Source organism: Schistocerca piceifrons, chromosome X (genome assembly GCF_021461385.2).
Source record: "Schistocerca piceifrons isolate TAMUIC-IGC-003096 chromosome X, iqSchPice1.1, whole genome shotgun sequence".
Classification (NCBI taxonomy): Eukaryota; Metazoa; Arthropoda; class Insecta; order Orthoptera; family Acrididae; genus Schistocerca; species Schistocerca piceifrons.
The window spans coordinates 71,633,816-71,657,465 of NC_060149.1; the positions used below are offsets into that span (position 1 = coordinate 71,633,816).

The 23,650-nt window shown below is 37.4% G+C and overlaps 1 protein-coding gene across 3 annotated transcripts in view; it reads right to left on the reverse strand.

Annotated features, from left to right (window-relative positions):
• Positions 1–23,650, reverse strand: part of LOC124723211 (glycogen debranching enzyme) — a 211,486-nt gene that overhangs the window by 104,962 nt on the left and 82,874 nt on the right. For all 3 annotated transcript variants that reach the window (XM_047248399.1, XM_047248398.1, XM_047248400.1), the window contains exon 5: positions 5,667–5,801. In XM_047248399.1, coding sequence (XP_047104355.1) covers positions 5,667–5,801 — 135 coding nt within the window. The remainder of the gene's footprint in view (positions 1–5,666; positions 5,802–23,650) is intronic.

A 23,650-nucleotide genomic window follows, 5' to 3' on the forward strand; every position in this document is an offset into this window, starting at 1 on the left:
ATTTAAAACATAAAACAAATATAAGTACAATAAATAATTAGAATAATAATGAATGTTTAGGTATTTTAATTAGGTGTGTTGAAAAACTCCAACAGCGCTTTTCATAGAGTTTATTTTGCAAAAATTGTGTTTCAGAAACCAATTTTATTACACATGGATTTATGTTGCTTGAAAGCTTCTTTAATTTATGCTGTAACAAAATTTTTCGTTTTTCAAAATTAATTAATTAATGGTGGTGAGGTATTATAAAAAATTTCAGATCATTACAAAAAACTTTTCCAGAATGTTAATTACATATCAACTTCTATACGAAAAACATTTTTTATATACAGAAAAGCCAGAGAAACTGGTATAGGCATGCTTATTCAAATACAGACATATATAAACAGGCAAAATATGGTGCTGTGATCAGCAATGCCTATATAAAACAACAAGGGTCTGGCCCAGTTGTTAGATTGGTTACTGCCACTACAATGGTAGGTTATCAAGATTTAAGTGAGTTTGAACATGGTGTTATAGTTGGCAAATGAATGATGGGGCACAGCACCTCCGAGGCAGTGATGGCGTAGGGATTTTTCCCATACGACCATTTCACGAGTGTACTGCGAATATCAGGAATCTGGTGAAACATCAAATCTCTGACATCTCTGCAGGCAGAAAAAGATCCTGCAAGAATGGGACCAATGCCGACTGAAGCAAATTGTTCAACCTGGCAGAATTGCAACCCTTACACAAATTGCTGTATATTTCAATGCTGGGCCATCAATAACAGCAGCATGTGACCCATTCAACAAAACATCATCGATCTGGGCTTTTGGAGCCGAAGGCCCACTCGTGTACCCTTGATGACTGCATGATACAAAGCTTTACGACTCACCTGGTCCCGTCAATACTGACATTGGACTCTTGATGACTGGAAACATGTTGCATGGCTGGATGAATCTTGTTTTAAATTGTACTGAGTGGATGGACAGGTTCGGGTATCGAGACAACCTCATGAATACATGGACCCTGCATGTCAGCAGGGGACTGTTTAAGCTGGTGGAGTCTCTGTAATGATGTGGGGCATGTGCATTTGGGGTGATATGGGACCCCTGATATGTCTATATATGACTTTGACAGGTGACACATATGTAGGCATCCTGTCTGATCATCTACATCCATTCATGTCCATTGTGTATCTCGATGGACTTGGGCAATTCCAGCAGGACAACGCGACACATCACATGATTTAAAATTGATGTGATGTCAACAGATCTAATTGCCTTCCTGCTAGCCTGTTGTTATTGTAAACTTTAGCATTTGTTCTACTGAAGTGTTTTGCATCTTATCAACAAAGTTGAACAGGCTTTACATGTTGCTTTTGCAGTTTTAGATAATGCAGCACTATGTTTGATATTTTAAAACTTGTTTTGGCATTCTACTGAAATTAACATTAGGAGAAATGGTTTTAAGGTTTTTAAGACACTGTGGGAGTTTTTCTGAATTTTGGTGAGATATTCACTGTTAGAGATATTGACCAGTATCTGTGAACTGTGCTTTTATATGTCCAGGTACACTGATGTTACGAACTTCTTGATTTGATATTTTTTTAGTAACGATTTTCAGTATTTTGGAGAATATATAGGAGGGTGTAAATTTTGGAGGGGTATTGTTTTGGAATGAATAAATTATCTTTATATGGATCTTTCCAACAAAATTGATGCTATGAATGAATATCAGATACCTTTGGCCATATTCCTGTCCTAACGCCCCAATGAGCCATGGCAGTTTGGATAGATTGCTTAGGTTAAACCATTCTAACACAAGTTACAGGACAGAATTCACCTGGAGTATACTTATAAGGAAACAGAAAGAATAGCAATAGGATTACATTCCACTTAGTACAAAATAGGCGGGGGACTGAATAATATATAAAATATATGATACAATGTCAGCTACATATGCTAATAGTGTCTGAACATATGAAATAAAAATAAGAGATGAAATGCAGTGCATCTTATATAATATTGAAAAATATTGCTTATGTGACAGGCAATGTTCAAACACTCTCACACTGACATAGAAAAGGTATATGTTACGTTGAGGGTTCTTCATCAAGTGGCTTTCAGGCATGTGCAAGTACAACGAATTTCAGAAATTACATCCAAGTATATTTCATTAATTAACGTCGTGTAACACACTGAGTCCTGCTGTACAATGTTAATACTTACGTTTGCCAAGTCCAAACATTGAAAAAGACTCTCAAGTGTGAAATGTTATGAACAATAAGTTTCAACAAACACAACATCATAATGAGACAATGAGCTGAATTGGAACACTGTAAGAGTTAAAAGCAAAATTATAGTAGTGCTTTGAAACCACATGATAACAATTTGCAATAGTCAACTCCATGAGAAGCGATGGCTCTTAATTTAGCATGGAGTTACAGTGAGTAAAGCATGTGGCTGAGAACAATGCCTATGGGTTAGTTAAATATGGAAAATGTATGTACATATTACCCGTTACATAGTGACTGTGATTGTAAACCAGTCTCATAAAAAAACACTAAAATATGTAAAAGTAATGTAATATACCACATTTTTACATATTTTAATAAAATTTTGTTTAAAAAGTTTATATGTGTATTTATAAACATTGCATAAACATTTGAGCACAGCCTATCAATGACAATAAAATACTAGTGCAAGGTCTAGGTTGCAACAAGATATAACATGAAGAGATCCAATTTGGCCCATTGTCTCATTATGATATAATGCATGTTGACACTTGTATCTTTCATTATTGTTCACAACCTTTCACAATTGAGATGTTTAAGCTCTGGTATGAGCCTTTTTAAGTGTAGGTACTTTCATTGTGTTTGATTCCATGGGAATGACTGTGCCCCACACCCGTGATGTAATCCATGGCAGGTAGATGGTCAGCTTCGGTCTTAATGTTATCTGTCTTTTTTTATTGTATTGAAGATCTAAATTTTAAAAGACAGTGCAGCTATCTTCAGTGCATTATTAGTAGTCACATAGACTGAACATAATTATAATGACACATATTCCAGTTTAAATACTGGAATATGTGTCATAATTACACAAGATCATCTCCTACAGACCTGACTGTGTCAGAAATGTTAATATAGCTTGATGTTAAATTCAGAATGTATACAGTCTGGTCTGTATTAGAGGCTCTGAATGGTGAGGTTTTACTGATGTGATTGAAAGGAAGTGTCTGTTTGAGTATACTCTCATGCCAATAATTTTGTTTTACATATGATATTTCAATCTGTCTTTTATCAATTATTGTGGGGGGCAGTTAGTTGTTCTTGCTCAGTTAAGTCCACTCAGACCTCCACTTGCAGCACCAGACAAGTATAATAAAGTCAGTTGTCAAAGTCTTGCGATGAAAAATTGTATTTTGACTTGGCATGACATAAGATTTTTGGTATTAAATGAAATGAAAATTACAAACTCTAATGTCACCATGCATATGATAGATGGAAAGGTGAAGCAATTATACTTCATAAAAATATATGTCATCAACAATGCATCTACAATCTGTACTTGTACATTCATTATGTATATTCCCATACAGGATATACATTTCACTTGAAAGTCACTTGCCTGGTGTTGGTCTGAATTACAATGCAAAATCCTTTGGACATGCATGCATATCCAAAGCAACAGGCACTGCAGCAACTACAGCCATTACAAAATACATTAAATGTGTTTACAGTTGTGAATATGGACAACCATCAGCTGTAGAATGGAATGATGATGACAAAAATTTGTGCCGTACTGGGACGCAAACCCAGAGTATGGGTTGTAGATGCATGGTTGATGACATATGGAATTTTGGGTCTGGCTGTGAGTAGTGCTCAAATAGCCAAATGGTAAGGCAACTTCTCACGATAAGTGTAAAATCCATGTTTGAGTTCCAATCTGACACAAATTTTTATTGTCATCATTTTATTCTACAGCTTATGGTTGTTCCTTTGGACATGCATGCATCTGGAAAGGAGCTTTGTATCATAGTTCAGAACAACATAGGCACAGCACTATCGTAGCAATCTAGATAGGTTACAAGTTACTGATGATTTAATATCAAAACAATTTTGCGTACCTACAGATAGTAACACTCTGATGGATCATATAGTCATAGCACAATCTGAGTCATATACTGCATTGATTGACTTTCTGTCGGGTTCTTGGAAGCCTATTTTATACATTATGAATGAAACACACACAACACTGGTGTAATATGAATAAAGAATACTATATAATATATATAAATAATATAGAATATTACACAGGTGTTGTGTGTGTTTCATTCACAATGAATCATATAGTTATCTATGGAATAACACCTCCAAAAGACTCACATTTTGTATGACCACTCCCAAGATAAAAAAAAATGAATATTTGACCAAAATAAAAAATGTTATTAGTTATTAATAGTCTGTTTTCTATGGGTCAAAAATTCTGAACTGTCACTGTCATGCACTTATAAAGGCAATATCAGAATTTCTTCTTTTTTTCCAACTATTATTTGCAGAGCCACTGCATTATGAAATAAGATGTGTATGTGTCACAAAAGGAGCAATTTAATACATTCTTAAATTCTTATTACTTTCCCCCACCAACTCATGCTTCTGGGCCTGTTATTCTTGGAAACAGTAAAATTTACTGTCAATGACTTGATAATGAGGTTAGGAATACAGTGGCAGATTTGATAATTCCAAAAATGACTTACACACTAAGTACATCATACTCATTGTCCAAGCACCTCCTGTAATACCGCTTAGTTCTCCATGTCTTTCTCACAACTGATTCAAACACACACTGTAGAACATAGCAGTTGAACAGATTCACAGAAGAGGTACTGGAGAGAGAAATAAGGGCCCCAAATCAAAATACACTGAAGAACATGAAGTGAAGTAAACGTCCATATTTTCACTAATAACATAGTACACATCAGCTAACTTTGCTAATGAGTGTCTATGCACACTCCTCTTCATACTTGAATGAGAAGAACATAATCAGACTCCTAGTCTCTCGATGGAAGACAAACGAATATTACATGCTACTGAAATGTAGCTTGAACAGTGGAAAACCCAAGTTGGAATATCAACAATTATGAAAAGGATAGATTGCTACTCACCATAAAGATGGCACCCTGAGTTGCAGACAGGTACAATGAAAAGGACTGTTACACATGAGATTTTGGCAAAAGCCAGCAGTCTGGTCAGAGCGGCTGACCATTGTGGTCATATGTGCATCCGGTGTGCCTACTTGTTTGAATGTGTATGTTATCCATTCTTTTCTGAAGAAGCCTTTGGCCATAAGCTCAGTGTGTAACAGCCTTGTCACTGTGCCTGTCTGCAACTTAACATGCCATCTTTATAGTAAGTAGCAATCTATCCTTTCCACAGGAGTGTAACTTGGTTACACATAATATAGTAATAATAAAATTATTTCACAAATTACAATGTGAAATTGCTTTATAGTGTTACATTAATATGGAGTGTTTGCTGACATTTATAAAACAGCAACAATGTCCCATCCTCACACCAACAGGAAGACTGTACAGTTCGTCAGGTTAACTCACCTGAAAAATCGATTGAATCTTAAGAACAATTTATCTTTTTAGAGTCAAAAAAAAGCATGCAAACTTACTTTCCATTCATCTCTCATCTTTGTGATCAGTGATTCAACATCATTTATTGTTACTGTTTTGTTTTCTTCACTAAACAGTGGATTCAGTTTTAATTGATCACTAATGCTGTAAGATGAGTTGGATCCTCCAAGTTCCTATGAAAAAAGAAAAAAAATTGCATGTAAAACTGAACACATGGTTTGAAAACTGGAGTGCTTTGCTAGACATGCATATTGGTGATGGTATGCCCTGTCTTCCTTCTACCTTCTAACTAGGAAATCTACAGTTTAATGTAGAGTCCAAAACACAGGGGTAACATCGCGAAGCGTCCATAAATGATCTTGATGGAACCTAGTGGATGTGTAGAGGGGGCAAAATAATGCAGTACATATATTTTTGTTCTTGTTCAATTTTATTTTCATGAGTAAAACATATTGTGAAAGGTAATTTGTCATTTTAGGTTTAGAGGGAATATCTTCAAAACAATGATATTATAAGAAATGTTTCTCATATAAAAGTTGATATGTAATTAATGTTCTTGAAAACTGTATAATCAACTTCTTTAATAATTTCTAATTTTGCAAAATACCCCACCACAATTAATTAATTTTAAAAAATGAAAACTTTTGTTACAACATAAGTTAAAGAAGCTTTCAAGCCATATACATCCCTGTGACATATATGACATAGCTCCATTCAGCAATACTAAACAGTCCTCCAAAGTAGTACGTTCAGTCAACGATTTAACAACTGCAAATTTCAGGGAAAGCCTACAGCAGTTAGACTGGGATGAGGTGTACCGTGAACCTGATGCCAATTTAAAATATAATTTATTTCATGACAGTTTTGTAAATACATTTGAAAACTGCTTCCCCAAGAAAATAGTTAAATATACTCATAAGAAACCTTGTAACAAACCATGGCTTACTAAGGGTATAAAAATATCTTGTAACCGGAAAAGGGAAATGTATCTGACAGCAAGAAAGAGTAATGACCCAGAAACTATCAAAAATTATAAAAACTACTGTGTTATATTAAGAAAAGTTATTAAAAATCCAGGAGTATGTGTATCATGTCTGAAATCAGCACCTCTGATAATAAAATTAAAACAATTTGGAATATTATTAAAAGAGAAACAGGTCAACCAAGAGCAGCGGAAGACAGTATTACCATCAAATTGAATGAAAGCTTTACGAACAAAAAGTCAGAAGTTGAAAATATTTTTAATAATCATTTTTTAAATGTTGTGGATATAGTAGGATCCAGGTGTTCATTAGAAGATGCTAGGCTGTTAATGGAAGAGGCCATACCTATGCAATTTGATACAATTGAAATCTCACCCACTTCTCCCTCTGAAAGTAGGAAAATAATAAACTTGCTTAAAAGCAAAAACTCACATGGAATTGATGGCATTTCCAGCAAAATACTAAAAGCTTGTTCTCAACAGATAAGTAAGATTCTCAGCCACCTGTGTAATAGCTCTCTGGAACAGGGCATTTTCCCTGATAGACTGAAATATGCTATTGTTATACCTTTGCATAAAAAGGGGGATAGATCTGATGTCAACAATTACCGTCCAATCTCCCTTCTAACAGCTTTATCCAAAATTTTTGAGAAAGTAATGTATTCAAGAGTAGCTTCACATATCTGTAAAAATGAAGTACTAACAAAATGTCAGTTTGGTTTCCAGAAAGGTTTTTCAACAGAAAATGCCATATATGCTTTCACCAGTCAAATTTTGAATGATCTGAATAACCGAACACCACCCATTGGGATTTTTTGTGATCTCTCAAAGGCTTTTGATTGTGTAAATCATGAAATTCTGCTAGACAAGCTCAAGTATTGTGGCATGAGTGGGACAGTGCACAAATGGTTTAATTCGTACCTAACTGGAAGAGTGCAGAAAGTTGAAATAAGTAGTTCTCGTAACATGCGAAGATCAGCACATTCCTCAAACTGGGGAACTACAAGAATGGGGTTCCACAAGGGTCAGTCTTGGGTCCTTTGTTGTTCTTATTATATATTAATGACTTGCCATTCTGTATTCATGAAGAGGCTAAGTTAGTTCTCTTTGCTGATGATACAAGTATAGTAATCACACCTGAGAAACAAGAATTAACTGATGAAATTGTCAATACTGTCTTTCAGAAAATTACTAAGTGGTTCCTTGTAAACGGACTCTCACTGAATTTTGATAAGACACAGTACATACAGTTCCGTACAGTGAATGGTATGACGCCATTAATAAATATAGACCTTAATCAGAAGCATATAGCTAAGGTAGAATATTCCAAATTTTTAGGTATGTCCATTGATGAGAGATTAAATTGGAAGAAACACATTGATGATCTGCTGAAACATTTGAGTTCAGCTACTTATGCAATAAGGGTCATTGCAAATTTTGGTGATAAACATCTTAGTAAATTAGCTTACTACGCCTATTTTCACTCATTGCTTTCATATGGCATCATATTTTGGGGTAATTCATCACTGAGGAATAAAGTATTTATTGCACAAAAGCGTGTAATCAGAATAATAGCAGGAGTCCACCCAAGATCATCCTACAGACAATTATTTAAGGATCTAGGGATATTCACAGTAGCTTCTCAGTATATATACTCTCTTATGAAATTTGTTATTAACAACCAAACCCAATTCAAAAGTAATAGCAGTGTGCATAACTACAATACTAGGAGAAAGGACGATCTTCACTATTCAAGATTAAATCTAACTTTGGCACAGAAAGGGGTGAATTATACTGGCACTAAAGTCTTTGGTCACTTACCAAATAGTATCAAAAGTCTGACAGATAACCAACAAGTATTTAAGAAGAAATTAAAAGAATTTCTGAATGACAACTCCTTCTACTCCATAGAGGAATTTTTAGGTATAAATTAAGAAAAAAAAAGAAAAAAACAAAACAAAAATATAAAAAATAAAAATAAAAAAAATAAAGAAAAACAAAAAAACACAAAAAAATAAAGTTGTTATATTAACTTAAGTATGTTGTTAAATTAACCTAATTATGTCATGTATTGGAAAATTCGACTCGTTCCACATCATTACGAAATATCGTAATCATGATCCATGGAACTAGTATTAATCTAATCTAATCTAATCTAATCTAATCTAATCTAATCTAACCTGTGTAATAAGGCCGGTTTCTGAAATACCATTTTTGGAAAACAAGCTGTACACGATATGCAGTTGTAATATTTTCAACATACCTAATTAAAATATCTAAACATTAATTACTGTTCTAATTATTGATTTTACTTATATTTGTTTTATGTTTTAATTTGTTATTTTACATTTTACATTCATGTTTTTTTTATTTTTTAGTTTACTGTTTCACATATATGTATTTTGTTAATTGGAAGTAATAAGTAACTCATTATTATGATAAAAATAATTACAATAATGGTAATCTGCAAAGCAATGCTTAAAACATACATGCAGTGCACGTAAAATGATCAAAATTTCTGCAGGTAATGTACACAACAGAGAAGACATTATAAAACAAAATTCAGCAGGACTTCAAATTGTCATTGATGGTCCTCTAAATAACCTGATTTGTATTAGGCATATTTTCAGTACTTTGGTAAGCCTTAGTGAAGAGAACTGATTACATACTAATGACTGCAGCTTAAATTATATCACTTCTCAAGTGACATAAACATTCAGAAGAAATAGATCTGAACATCTTCTCACAAAGTTCTTCCAACATCAAAAGCTGTATATATCTCACAGCTGTACCTGTGCTGTCAGGCCCTTTGAGACAACCAAATAAACAAGTTCCTTGTCCTTAGGTATGGTGCTCTACATGGTTCTTTCACACTAACCACCAGAAGAATCTAACAATAATATAGATATTTCTGCTTCATTGGGAAAGTAAACATCTCTCAAATACCTTTTAACCTGGTCAGATGTTTCTTTATCAGCTTCTGATGCTATCACAAGGATATTTGGGGCTTCAAAAAGAGATTCTCAAATCTGCAGTCCAAACTCATCATCGGTTACTTTTAAAACTATGAAAAGAATGACTGAGGACAAGAAACATCTGGTAATCCCAAAGGGGTCCATGGTACAGAAACAGCCATGGAACGTATACAGCATTCAACGTTGAAAGAAATTTATCAGAAGATTTTCTTATTTAGTTGTGTTGAATGATTATGATCTCAATCTCCACTTGAGAAACAATATAAACAAGCTATCAAGCTGCAGTTCTTTCCACCAAGGCTTACCAATGTACTGAAATATTCCTGATACAAACCAGTATCACCCGTGACAATTTGAGATCATGCTCAATTTTGAAATTGCGTTCACTTTATGTGCATGGTGTAAAAATTCATGTTTTAAGCATCAGCTTACAAATTATCATCACTGTAATTATTTTCTATCATAATAATGAGTTATTTATTATTTTCAATTAACAAAATACACATATGTGAAATGGTAAACTAAAAAACAAGGAAAAAACCCTTGAATGAAAAACATAAAATAACAATTTAAATCATAAAACAAATATAAGTAAAATAAATAATTATGATTGTAAGATGATAATGAATGTTTAGGTATTTTAATTTGGTATGTTGAAAATACTCTAAACAAACATTGTGCACAGCTTAGTTCCCAAAAGTGTTATTTCAGGAACCAGCTTTATTGCAAATGGATGTATGTGACTTGAGAGCATCTTTAATTTAAGTTGTAACAAAAGTTTTTAAATTTCAAAATTAATTAATGATGGAGGGGTATTTTGCAAAATTAGAAATTATTACAAAAGTTGATTACACAGTTTTCAAGAACATTGACTACATATCAACTTTTATAGGAAAAAATATTTATAGATATCATTGTTTTGAAGATATTCCCTCTAAACCTAAAATGCCAAATTACCTTTCACAATGTGTTTTTCCCCTTAAAAGTGCAACTGGGCACAAACAAAACAATATGTATAGCACTATGTTGCCCCACCTACACATCCACTAAGTTTCATCTAGATATCTGCAACTTTTCTGAATACAATGTCTTTAGAAACAAAGCACCAGTTCAGCTACCATAACGTTGGGGAGTAATCAGCAAAGTTATACTAAAATAATCTTAGTGGCAGTCAACTGAAATGAACTGGTGAAACTTTAAGGAGTGTTAGTTTGGACTGGTGGGGCAAAATTATAACACAGCTCCACAAATTATGAGACCACCACTACAAAATAGTGGGATCACTCACTTTGACAGGTTTGTTTTCAATCAGTGTCTGAGGCATTACATCATCCATACAAGCAAGTCGTATTGGTTCTGCAGTATAAAATAGCACAGTATCTTGCATACCACAGAGTAACAGAATCTACTGTAACATGTACAACTAATTCTGTACTTATATCTAAAAACAAAGATGATGTAACTTACCAAACGAAAGCGCTGGCAGGTCGATAGAAACACAAACAAACACAAACATACACACAAAATTCAAGCTTTCGCAACAAACTGTTGCCTCATCAGGAAAGAAGGAAGGAGAGGGAAAGACAAAAGCATGTGGGTTTTAAGGGAGATGGTAAGGAGTCATTCCAATCCCGGGAGCGGAAAGACTTACCTTAGGGGGAAAAAAGGACGGGTATACACTCGCACACACACACATATCCATCCACACATATACAGACACAAGCTGTCTCTCTGATCCGTCCAAGTCACCACGATCAGCACGTCTCGCAACCACCAGGAAGAATTGCGGCGACGAACCACGGATCCAGAATATGAGGCCATTCGAGACAACACCGAATGAATTTGCAGCACCACTCCCGGTTCTGATTCTCGACCAACCACACGACCGAACTTCCGAACAGCGAGGCAGCTACCGGCGCGTCCTGTGAGGCCAACACTCACGCCTTGTGGCCAAAGATGAATACTACTGAGGGCGTGATGTGACCTATCGATTCCCTGTACGGCTCACAGCTCTCGGGTATATCTCCGTTCCAGATCAGAAGAACATGCGCTGCAGAAAAAGAGAAGAATTTGCAAACAGAACTCCCAAGACATATGCTTCATAACCACACTGTTATCACGCGACGCCCGCCTTCGACAATTGCTTTAACAACTACACCTGACATTAGATACGTAAATCTATGGTAGGGGGCACAAGGCAGTCCTTCGAACGAACTGAAAGAGGAACTTCCTGCGGGCCACATTGGTACACATGCGTGTTCCAAAACGCTGCGCATAAAAACGCAATTTTTCGGGGGCTCATACTTCGGCTTCTGTGGTAACAGTTAGGGTGAAGTATTCTGGATAGCCCTTTGGCTAAGGACCATTCTTACATCCAACAAAAGGACCGTCTTACTGTAACTATCGTGCAGTAACTTTCACTTTATTTCCATTTCCGTTTTTCCCACATCACTGATAATTTTTAGCCGCTTCCCACAGGTTTTAATGTCATTATTTCTTCGTCAGACAATTGTTAGCCTCATTTTCATAATCTGCCACCACAAAACCACTCCTTTTTAATACATTACACGCAGTTTTTTCGAAATTTTCCCGAATTTCTCCATCCTTTAATGTGTTTTGGCGGCAACACAACCACCTAACCTTTGTGCACATCGTTGTCTACCAACCCAAGTCCAACATAGCCCAGCTGTAACCAATACCTTTTCGCCTTTTTCACACCAGATCTCCAGTTACTTTCCAGTTCACCTTTATCTCTCCCCATATATTTTTATTTTCATTTTCATTTCAGCCTCATGTTACACTTTCTACCTTCTAATACCATGTCACCCTAACAACACCCCCACAACGACCCCATTACGTTTTATTTACATTCCCTCCGCAAACATGCCTTCGCCCTAGCTAGATTACGCTCCCATATTCTATTTTCTCAGGCTTGTCTAACATCTGGCATTACCCTCAAAGGCCTCACACTTAAAGTTCCCATCTCTGGCTGCAACCCTTCTTTCCATCAGTCCCTATACCAGTTCCAAACTGACAATCCATTGCCCTCACCCACCTAATCCTTCACCTACACATCAACTTAGCCAATGAACACACCCGTCAACTCCTATCCTTAATAAAAGTCCTTAAACTTTCCTCTCCCACATCCACACCGGCTGTTCAGAGCATCCTCCTACAGGCCAACCGCAAATTAGAACAGCATGCCACCCTCCACCTCAAAAAACTATCCAATCTCCTGGTTCCCCACCTCCGGAAAGGCAACTCACTCACCCTTCACAGCCTTTCCAGCAAACCTCAACCTCCTCTCATTGCACACAAACCCAGTCTCTCCCATCTACTCAATCTCCACTTCCAGCTCCACTCCCTCCAAAACCTCAAATTCCAATCAACACAATCTGGAACCACAACACCCTAATTCAGTAGTTAACCTTTCCTCCAAACCTCTCTCCCAATCTGAAACCTCTGTCCTATCCAAAGGCCTCACCCTTCAGCCCCACTCCCAGATTCAACCAAACAGCCCTCATCAAAGATTTACTGTCCTACTCTCGTACTCTCTGCTGGAAATATCACTTTGCCACGAAGAAAAATGATCCTAATCGTACTCCTAATGATCCCACTCCCCAGGACACTATCCAAATTGAACCCTGCCTGGAACAGTTCCGTCCTCCGTCGCAGTGGGACCCACCTCCTCTTCCTCAAAATCACCCTCTCCAAACCTTCCAGGAATTTCTAACTTCCAGCCTTGCATCTCAATCCTTCTTAAAAAACCTTAATCCTACTCCCAACATCACCATTGCTGAAGCCCTGGCTATCTGTGATCTGAAGGCTGACCGATCCATCGTCATTCTTCCGGCGGACAAGGGTTCCACGACCGTGGTACTTGATTGTCGGGAGTATGTGGCTGAGGGACTGTGTCAGCTTTCAGACAACACCACATACAAAGTTTGCCAAGGTAATCCCATTCCCGATGTCCAGGTGGAGCTTCAAGGAATCCTCAGAACCTTAGGCCCCCTGCAAAACCTTTCACCTGACTCCATCAACCTCCTGACCCCCACCGACACCCCGCACCCCTACCTTCTACCTTCTTCCTAAAATTCACAAACCCAATCATCCCGGCCGTTCCATTGTAGCTGGTTACCAAGCCCCCACAGAACATATCTCTGCCTACGTAGATCAACACCTTCAACCCATTACATGCGGTCTCCCATCCTTCATCAAAGACACCAACCACTTTCTTGAACGCCTGGAATCCTTGCCCAATCTGTTACCCCCGGAAACCATCCTTGTTACCATTGATGCCACTTCCTTATACACAAAATATTCCGCACATCCAGGGCCTCGCTGCGATGGAGCATTTCCTTTCACGCCAATCACCTGCCACCCTACCTAAAACCTCTTTCCTCATTACCTTAGCCAGCTTCATCCTGACCCACAACTTCTTCACTTTTGAAGGCCAGACATACCAACAATTAAAGGGAACAGCCATGGGTACCAGGATGGCCCACTCGTACGCCAACCTATTCATGGGTCGCCTAGAGGAAGCCTTCTTGGTTACCCAGGCCTGCCAACCCAAAGTTTGGAACAGATTTATTGATGACATCTTCATGATTTGGACTCACAGTGAAGAAGAACTCCAGAATTTCCTCTCCAACCTCAACTCCTTTGGTTCCATCAGATTCACCTGGTCCTACTCTAAATCCCATGCCACTTTCCTTGACGTTGACCTCCATCTGTCCAATGGCCAGCTTCACACGTCCGTCCACATCAAACCCACCAACAAGCAACAGTACCTCCATTATGACAGCTGCCACCCATTCCACATCAAACGGTCCCTCCCCTACAGCCTAGGTCTTCGTGGCAAACGAATCTGCTCCAGTCCGGAATCCCTGAACCATTACACCAACAACCTGACAACAGCTTTCGCATCCCGTAACTACCCTCCCGACCTGGTACAGAAGCAAATAACCAGAGCCACTTCCTCATCCCCTCAAACCCAGAACCTCCACAGAAGAACCACAAAAGTGCCCCACTTGTGACAGGATACTTTCCGGGACTGGACCAGACTCTGAATGTGGCTCTCCAGCAGGGATACGACTACCTCAAATCCTGCCCTGAAATGAGATCCATCCTTCATGAAATCCTCCCCACTCCACCAAGAGTGTCTTTCTGCCGTCCACCTAACCTTCGTAACCTGTTAGTTCATCCCTATGAAATCCCCAAACCACCTTCCCTACCCTCTGGCTCCTATCCTTGTAACCGCCCCCGGTGTAAAAGTTGTCCCATGCACCCTCCCACCACCACCTACTCCAGTCCTGTAACCCGGAAGGTGTACACGATCAAAGGCAGAGCTACGTGTGAAAGCACCCACGTGATTTACCAACTGACCTGCCTACACTGTGATGCATTCTATGTGGGAATGACCAGCAACAAACTGTCCATTCGCATGAATGGACACAGGCAGACAGTGTTTGTTGGTAATGAGGATCACCCTGTGGCTAAACATGCCTTGGTGCACGGCCAGCACATCTTGGCACAGTGTTACACCATCCGGGTTATCTGGATACTTCCCACCAACACCAACCTATCTGAACTCCGGAGATGGGAACTTGCTCTTCAATATATCCTCTCTTCCCGTTACCCACCAGGCCTCAATCTCCGCTAATTTCAAGTTGCCGCCACTCATACCTCACCTGTCTTTCAACAACATCTTTGCCTCTGCACTTCCGCCTCGACTGACATCTCTGCCCAAACTCTTTGTCTTTAAATATGTCTGCTTGTGTCTGTATACGTGTGGATGGATATGTGTGTGTGTGTGCGAGTGTATACCCGTCCTTTTTTCCCCCTAAGGTAAGTCTTTCCGCTCCCGGGATTGGAGTGACTCCTTACCCTCTCCCTTAAAACCCACATCCTTTCGTCTTTCCCTCTCCTTCCCTCTTTCCTGATGAGGCAACAGTTTGTTGTGAAAGCTTGAATTTTGTGTGTATGTTTGTGTTTGTTTGTGTGTCTATCGACCTGCCAGCGCTTTCGTTTGGTAAGTCACATCATCTTTGTTTTTAGATATATTTTTCCCACGTGGAATGTTTCCCTCTATTATATTAATTCTGTACTTAATATTACGAAGAGTTCTGAAGAAAAGTTCATTTTAGACTTGGGGATATCTGCCCATTCAGCCCTTTTTGTCTCATTGTCAAATTTAAATAAAACTTATAGGCCCTACAGTGAAGAGAGAGAGTCAGAAACTTTAGTCAATGAAACGAGAATATACCTGTCTCATAACTGAATTTAACTTCTCAATCATTCAGTGAGCAGTGTACAATAAACACTAATTACAATGATTCTGTATCAGAATTGATAAGCATATTCAATGACTGTTTCCCCTACATAGCAGTACATGGCAAATTCAATAAAATGAACTCTTGGATAACTGAAGGCATCAAGATCTCTAACATCAGAAAGAGGAAAATGCACATGGAAACAATGAATAACCATGATGCAGAGTTTCTCTTGTATGTTAGCAAATACAAAAGAATATTTGACAGAATCATTAAATAAGCAAAGCAAATGGGAAACAGTAAATTTATCTCAAATGCCATAAAAAAATCAAAAGCTGTTTGGCAGATAGTCCAGTTGAAGCAAATGCTGAGAAAACTACTCATTTTAACAGTACTTTAGAAATTGATGGGAAAACTGTTGCACACTCCAGACATATCTAGGAAAAACCCAACAGACTCTTTATAATTTCAAGTAAATCCCAACTAAATGCAACTGGAGAATATAAATTTACTCATGTACCTCACCACAAAGGGCTAGCATTATAAATTCCTCAAAAAATCTTAAATCTGTAAGCTGAGATAAAATTTCAATAAAAATAATAAAAGCAGGCTGTCATAATATTGCACCAGAAGTCAACCACATAATAAACCAGCCATTTGATGAGGGTTGCATTCCTAACAGACTGAAATATGCATAAGTTCAGCCTATTCGTGGAAGGGATGGGTAAGATAGGAAGTTTCTGACAGTATCAGTATTATCAATTTTGTCTACAATATTTGAGTGTAGAGCATTTAATCAATTACAAAAATATGACAAAACTCACAATATTAGTCTAAATAATTAATATTGACTTAGGAATTGGTGAAGTACTGTGCATGCTATTAATGAACAAAAATAAGCAAATACTTTGATAACAAGCTAAGCATATTCGGCATCTTTTGTGGCCTCAATAGAGCATCTAACTTGATACACCATAACCTGTTGCTTCAAAAATGGAAACTCTTCAAACTGGTTCTCAGTCTGTTTCTAAAATAGAAAGCAGAGGGTAGTTATACAACAAGAAGGTGAGCAAGCCTGTTGTTGTTGGAAGGAGATACATACAAGTAGGTATACTATGCCTGTTACTGTTCCTATATTACATAAGTGACATGCCATGGAAGATAACTTTTGAAACAGTTCAGTGCACAGACAACTCAGTAATAGTAGTTTGTTGTATAAACAATGAAGAATTAACACAGAGTTCTAAACAAACTCTTCAAGACCTTGAAACTTAGATAAATAATAGTACTATTAAACTGAACATTAAAAAAAATCTCTAAGTGTTCATTTCAGGACCAAGCAAACTGTTGAATATACAGGGGATGGAGAAAAATATGAAAACACCACAAACTCAACACTTTACCATTACTAATATGGTGTAGCAAACCTGTTGGCATTCAAAACAGCTATTAGTCATCTCAAAACGGATCAATATAGGTTCTGCATGGTTTCAAAAGGAGTCTTACCCCATTCTTCCTGCAAAATAGTGGCAAGTTCAGCCAGTGATGATGGAGGTGGGTAGTGATCATGCACTCTTCTCTCCAAAGTAGAACATAAAGGCTCAATAACATTTAGATCCAGTGGCTGTGGTGTTCGTAGCCAGAGCAGATGCGACAAGTCATCCTTGTACGCACAAAACCAGTCTTGTGTTTTGTTGGAATATATCGTCACCATTGGGGAACAAAAATTGCACCATGAGATAGACCCAATCAGCCAAAATGGCCACATAATTCTTGTCATTAATGTGTCCTTGCAGAGTACCCATGGAGCCCAGAGAATAGCATATGGCTTCCCAATCAACACCAAACCCCTACCATGTTTCACTCTTGGGTTGTAAACAGTGTGAATGAAGACTCATCAGACCAAATAATTTTATTCCATTGCTCCATAGTCCAGGCTTTATGACTTTGGCACCACTTTTCCTGTTACAGTAATCACCTTTCAGGAGAGTGATTTGGAATTCCAGCCCACCCTGCAATTCCCTGCTTATGGAGCTCCTTTTGTCTTGTTTTAGTGCTGACAGGGTTCATGAGTGCAACATTCAGTTCTGGAGTGACTTCTGTAGACGTGGTTCTACATTATTATTATTTTTTTACTTTCTCAGATGTTAAGTCTGGTTAAAAATGGAAAGTGACACGGACCTTGATCAAGCGTCACTTCCTTTTAACTGTATGGTATGTGTTATATTGCATTTAGGAACTTTTGGGTAATTGAACATGTATCAATAATTACAGATTTCTGTAGTTGTATATATAAGTTTGGATGTAGCTGTATTGCATTGATGTACTGGTGGATATTGTGTGGTATGACTCCTGTAGTTGATAGTATAATTGGTATAATGTCAACTTTATCCTGATGCACATGTCCTTGACTTCCTCAGCCAGTTGGATGTATTTTTCAATTTTTTCTCCTGTTTTCTTTTGTATATTTCTTGTATTGGGTATGGATATTTCGATTAGTTGTGTTAATTTCTTCTTTTTATTGGTGAGTATGATGTCAGGTTTGTTATGTGGTGTTGTTTTATCTGTTATAATGGTTCTGTTCCAGTATAATTTGAATTCATCATTCTCCAGTACACTTTGTGGTGCATACTTGTGTGTGGGAACGTGTTGTTTTATAAGTTTATGTTGTAAGGCAAGCTGTTGATGTATCATTTTTGCTACATTGTCATGTCTTCTGGGGTATTCTGTATTTGTTAGTATTGTACATCCGCTTGTGATGTGATCTACTGTTTCTATTTGTTGTTTGCAAAGTCTGCATTTATCTGTTGTGGTATTGGGATCTTTAATAATACGCTTGCTGTAAAATCTGGTGTTTATTGTTTGATCCTGCATTGCAATCATGAATCCTTCTGTCTCACTGTATATATTGCCTTTTCTTAGCCATGTGTTGGATGCGTCTTGATTGATGCGTGGCTGTGTTAGATGACGCGGGTGCTTGCCATGTAGTGTTTTCTTTTTCCAATTTACTTTCTTCGTGTCTGTTGATGTTATGTGATCTAAAGGGTTGTAGAAGTGGTTATGAAATTGCAGTGGTGTAGCCGATGTATTTATATGAGTGATTGCTTTGTGTATTTTGCTAGTTTCTGCTCGTTCTAGAAAAAAATTTCTTAAATTGTCTACCTGTCCATAATGTAGGTTTTTTATGTCGATAAATCCCCTTCCTCCTTCCTTTCTGCTTAATGTGAATCTTTCTGTTGCTGAATGTATGTGATGTATTCTATATTTATGGCATTGTGATCGTGTAAGTGTATTGAGCGCTTCTAGGTCTGTGTTACTCCATTTCACTACTCCAAATGAGTAGGTCAATATTGGTATAGCATAAGTATTTATAGCTTTTGTCTTGTTTCTTGCTGTCAATTCTGTTTTCAGTATTTTTGTTAGTCTTTGTCTATATTTTTCTTTTAGTTCTTCTTTAATATTTGAATTATCTATTCCTATTTTTTGTCTGTATCCTAGATATTTATAGGCATCTGTTTTTTCCATCGCTTCTATGCAGTCGCTGTGGTTATCCAATATGTAATCTTCTTGTTTAGTGTGTTTTCCCTTGACTATGCTATTTTTCTTACATTTGTCTGTTCCAAAAGCCATATTTATATCATTGCTGAATACTTCTGTTATCTTTAGTAATTGGTTGAGTTGTTGATTTGTTGCTGCCAGTAGTTTTAGATCATCCATGTATAGCAGATGTGTGATTTTGTGTGGGTATGTTCCAGTAATATTGTATCCATAATTTGTATTATTTAGCATGTTGGATAGTGGGTTCAGAGCAAGGCAGAACCAGAAAGGACTTAATGAGTCTCCTTGGTATATTCCACGCTTAATCTGTATTGGCTGTGATGTGATATTATTTGAATTTGTTTGGATATTAAGTGTGGTTTTCAAATTTTTCATTACTATGTTTAGGAACTGTATCAATTTAGGATCTACTTTGTATATTTCCAATATTTGTAGTAACCATGAGTGGGGTACACTATCAAAAGCTTTTTGGTAAACAATGTATGCATAGTGTAGCGACCTTTGTTTAGTTTTAGCTTGATATGTCACCTCTGCATCTATTATCAGTTGCTCTTTACATCCTCGTGCTCCTTTGCAACAGCCTTTTTGTTCTTCATTTATAATCTTGTTCTGTGTTGTATGTGTCATTAATTTCTGTGTAATGACTGAAGTTAATATTTTGTATATTGTTGGTAGGTATGTTATGGGGCGATATTTAGCTGGGTTTGCTGTGTCTGCTTGATCTTTAGGTTTCAGATAAGTTATTCCATGTGTAAGTGAATCAGGCAATGTGTATGGGTCTGCAATGTAACTGTTAAATAATTTAGTTAGATGTGAATGTGTTGAGGTGAATTTCTTTAGCCAGAAATTTGCTATTTTATCTTTTCCAGGGGCTTTCCAATTGTGAGTAGAATTAATTGCTTGGGTGACTTCATGTTGCAAAATTATCACTTCAGGCATTTGTGGTATCATCTTGTACGTATGTTTCTGCTTGTATCCACCGTGCATGCCTGTTATGTTGTACCGGGTTTGACCATATGTTGCTCCTGAAGTGTTCCATGTCTGTTATGTTAGGTGGATTGTCTATTTTAATGTGTGTGATCTATTGTCTGGTAAAATTTCTTTTGGTTTGTGTTGAATGTTTGGTTTTCTTTCCTTCTATTTTCACTTTTTTTGTATCTTCTAAGTCGTTTGGCCAATGCTTGTAATTTCTGCTTCTTTTCATCTAATTGCTCTATCACTTTTTGTTGTGAGATTTTACCTAACCTTTTTCGTTTTTTTTCTGACATTTCATTTCTTATAAATTGTGTTAGCTGTCCGATGTCTTTTCTCAGTTTTTCTATTCTGATCTGTAGCCTGTGTTGCCATGCTGGTTTTGTGGGTTTCTTCTGTGTGTTGGTTGGTTCTGATCTCTGCCTAGTGTGTATATTTAGTGTAGTGAGTGCTCCTATATAAACCAGTAGTTGTAACTCTTCCATAGTTGTGTTTTCATTTATTTTGTTGTGTATGATTGTGTTGATAGCTTTTTTTGTTGTTTCGACTTGTGGGTTATTTGGCGGTCTATGCAAGAATGGTCTAATGTCTGTATTTGTGTCTTTGTATTCTATATATGTCAGCTGAAATTTTTCTTCTATATCTAACACGTGTGTCACTTCGTGTTCTATTTGTGCTTGTTCTGGTGGCTGTCTTAAGATTTCGTTTTCCTCTGATTGTTTAATTGATGCGTGTTGTCCTTTGTTTGCTCTGGGATGTTTGAGTCCATTACTGTATTTTCTTCTTCTTCTGATTGCACATTATTTTGTTCCAGTATTTGTTGTACTTGTTGTTTGATGTTTTCTAATTCTGACTGGGGTATCCTGTTATTTTTGATTATTACACGGACCTGATCAGCTAGTCGTTGTTCTGTTAAAAATTTTAATTCTGGGTATCTGGTAATAAATGTTGTGTATACTTGTGATCTGTATCCAGTTGTGTTGGTTCCTAGGTTTGTTGCTCGATAATAACAGAACATGAGGTGTCGATTAACTTCATCTGACCATCTCATCCTCTGTCTTTGTTTTCCTTCTAGGGTGGTTGCAGGAAACACATCCTGCAAAACACCTCTATTTGGATTTGAATCATTTTCCAGTTGGCTAGCAGTGTCGTTACCATTGTGGGCGGGCATAGGGTTCAAGCGTCCCTGTTGTGACTCAGCGGATACTGTTTTTCTACTTTCCCTGCATGCAGTATAAATCTTCAACTTGGTACCTCTTGAGACACCAAACATTTCTATTATCTCGATTCTGGAAGTACCCACCATACGAGTGCCAACAATTTACCCAGGTTAGAATTTACTTAGTTCTGACATAATGCTCTCATAACTACACAAAACACTGTTCTGAGCCTGAGTGACTCTTGCAACACATTGAGGACACTGCACAGGTGCCACTTGTGGTCAAATATGACAGTGCAACTTGCAAGCTTGGCTAACAGCCACAGTTATGTTCAAGCATGCATTTCACATGGTGTTTAAATGTTTTTCTCTGATCCATATATGTCATAGTCAAATTATAAGGGCAAAGAACTGATCGCTGCAAGCTATGTTAAATTTCTTGGAGTTATTCTAAACAAAAACTTGTTACAGGGTGATCATGTGGACTGTTTAGTGAAGCAATTAAACAGTTTTGTTTATACAATAAACAAGGCACAGATTGGACTATATGTTGCCTTGTCACAGATGTAGACTGTTTGAAAATATCCCATATTACATGTCTTTGAAGCTTGGCAATATAATACAGCCCAAAGTCAAGGATGCGAAGCTATAAACCACAGAAACAGATGTTGAGAAATATTTAAAAAGTAAATATATGGAAGATTTTTGCAAACTGCATGAGAAAGACTGTTCTGTTTATATATACCCCTTTCTATGTAGGCAAACAACTGTAGTTATCGGTGAGTCACCAAGATTTCAGTCAAATGACTGTACATGACATGTCATGTGACAATAAAGGTTCTATTCTGTTCTACCGTGTTTATAACACAATGGCTGTACACACATTAATTATTGACAGAGAAGGAAAGTACAAATAAAGGACAATTAAACCCCCAATATAGGCATGATTTTAACTGAAAATTCATATCCTCAACATGAAATGTAGCAATTTTTACCCAAACATCAGTATGATACACAAGCAATTTAGATGTAGTTAACATAGTTAGTGGGAATGATGCTTTTAAGGGGGGATGGTGGTGATTTTATGAAAACATATTTTTAAATTAATATATTAATTTATGACTTATTGGAAATATTTTACCAAGTTTTTATGACTCTGTGACCATTATTTTCATTACAATAAGATAATACACTGAAGCATCAAAGAAACTGGTATAGGCATGCATATTCAAATATAGAGATACATAAATAGGCAGAATATGGCACTGAGGTTGGCAACACCTATATGAGACAACAACTGTCTGTCACAGTTGTTAGATCAGTTACTGCTGCTACAATGGCAGGTTATCAAGATTTAAGTGAGTTTGAATGTGGTGTTATAGTCGGCTCACAAGCGATGGTACACAGCATCTCCGATTTTTCCTTACAACCATTTTACGAATGTACCAGGAATATCAGGAATCCAGTAAAACATCTAATCTCCGACACTGCTGCACCCGGAAAAAGATCCTGCAAGAATGGGACCAACACCAACTGAAGAGAATCATTCAGCATGACAGAAGTGCAACCCTTCTGCAAATTTCTGCATATTTCAATGCTGGGCCATCAACAAGTGTCAGTGTGTGAACCATTCAATGAAACATTATTGATTTGGGCTTTAGGAGCCAAAGGCCGACTCGTGTACCCTTGGCAACTGCACAACAGAAAGCTTTACATCTCGCCTGGGCCCATCAGCTCAGACATTGGACTCCTGATGACTGGAAACATGTTGCCTGGCCAGATGAGTCTTGTTTCAAATTTTATTGAGCGGATGGACATGTATGGGTATGGAGACAACCTTATGAACCATGGACCCTGCATGTCAGGAGGGTACTGTTCAAGCTGGTGGAGGCTCTGTAATGGTGTGTGGCGTGCGGATTTGGAGTTATCTGGGACCCCTGATATGTCGAAATATGACTCTGACAGTTGACACATACGTAAGCATCCTGTCTGATCATTCATTTCCATTCTCGTCCATTGTGCATTTCAACGGACTCTGGGCAATTCCAGCAGGACAATGCAACACCCCACACATGTAGAATTGTTACAGAGTGGCTCCAGGAAC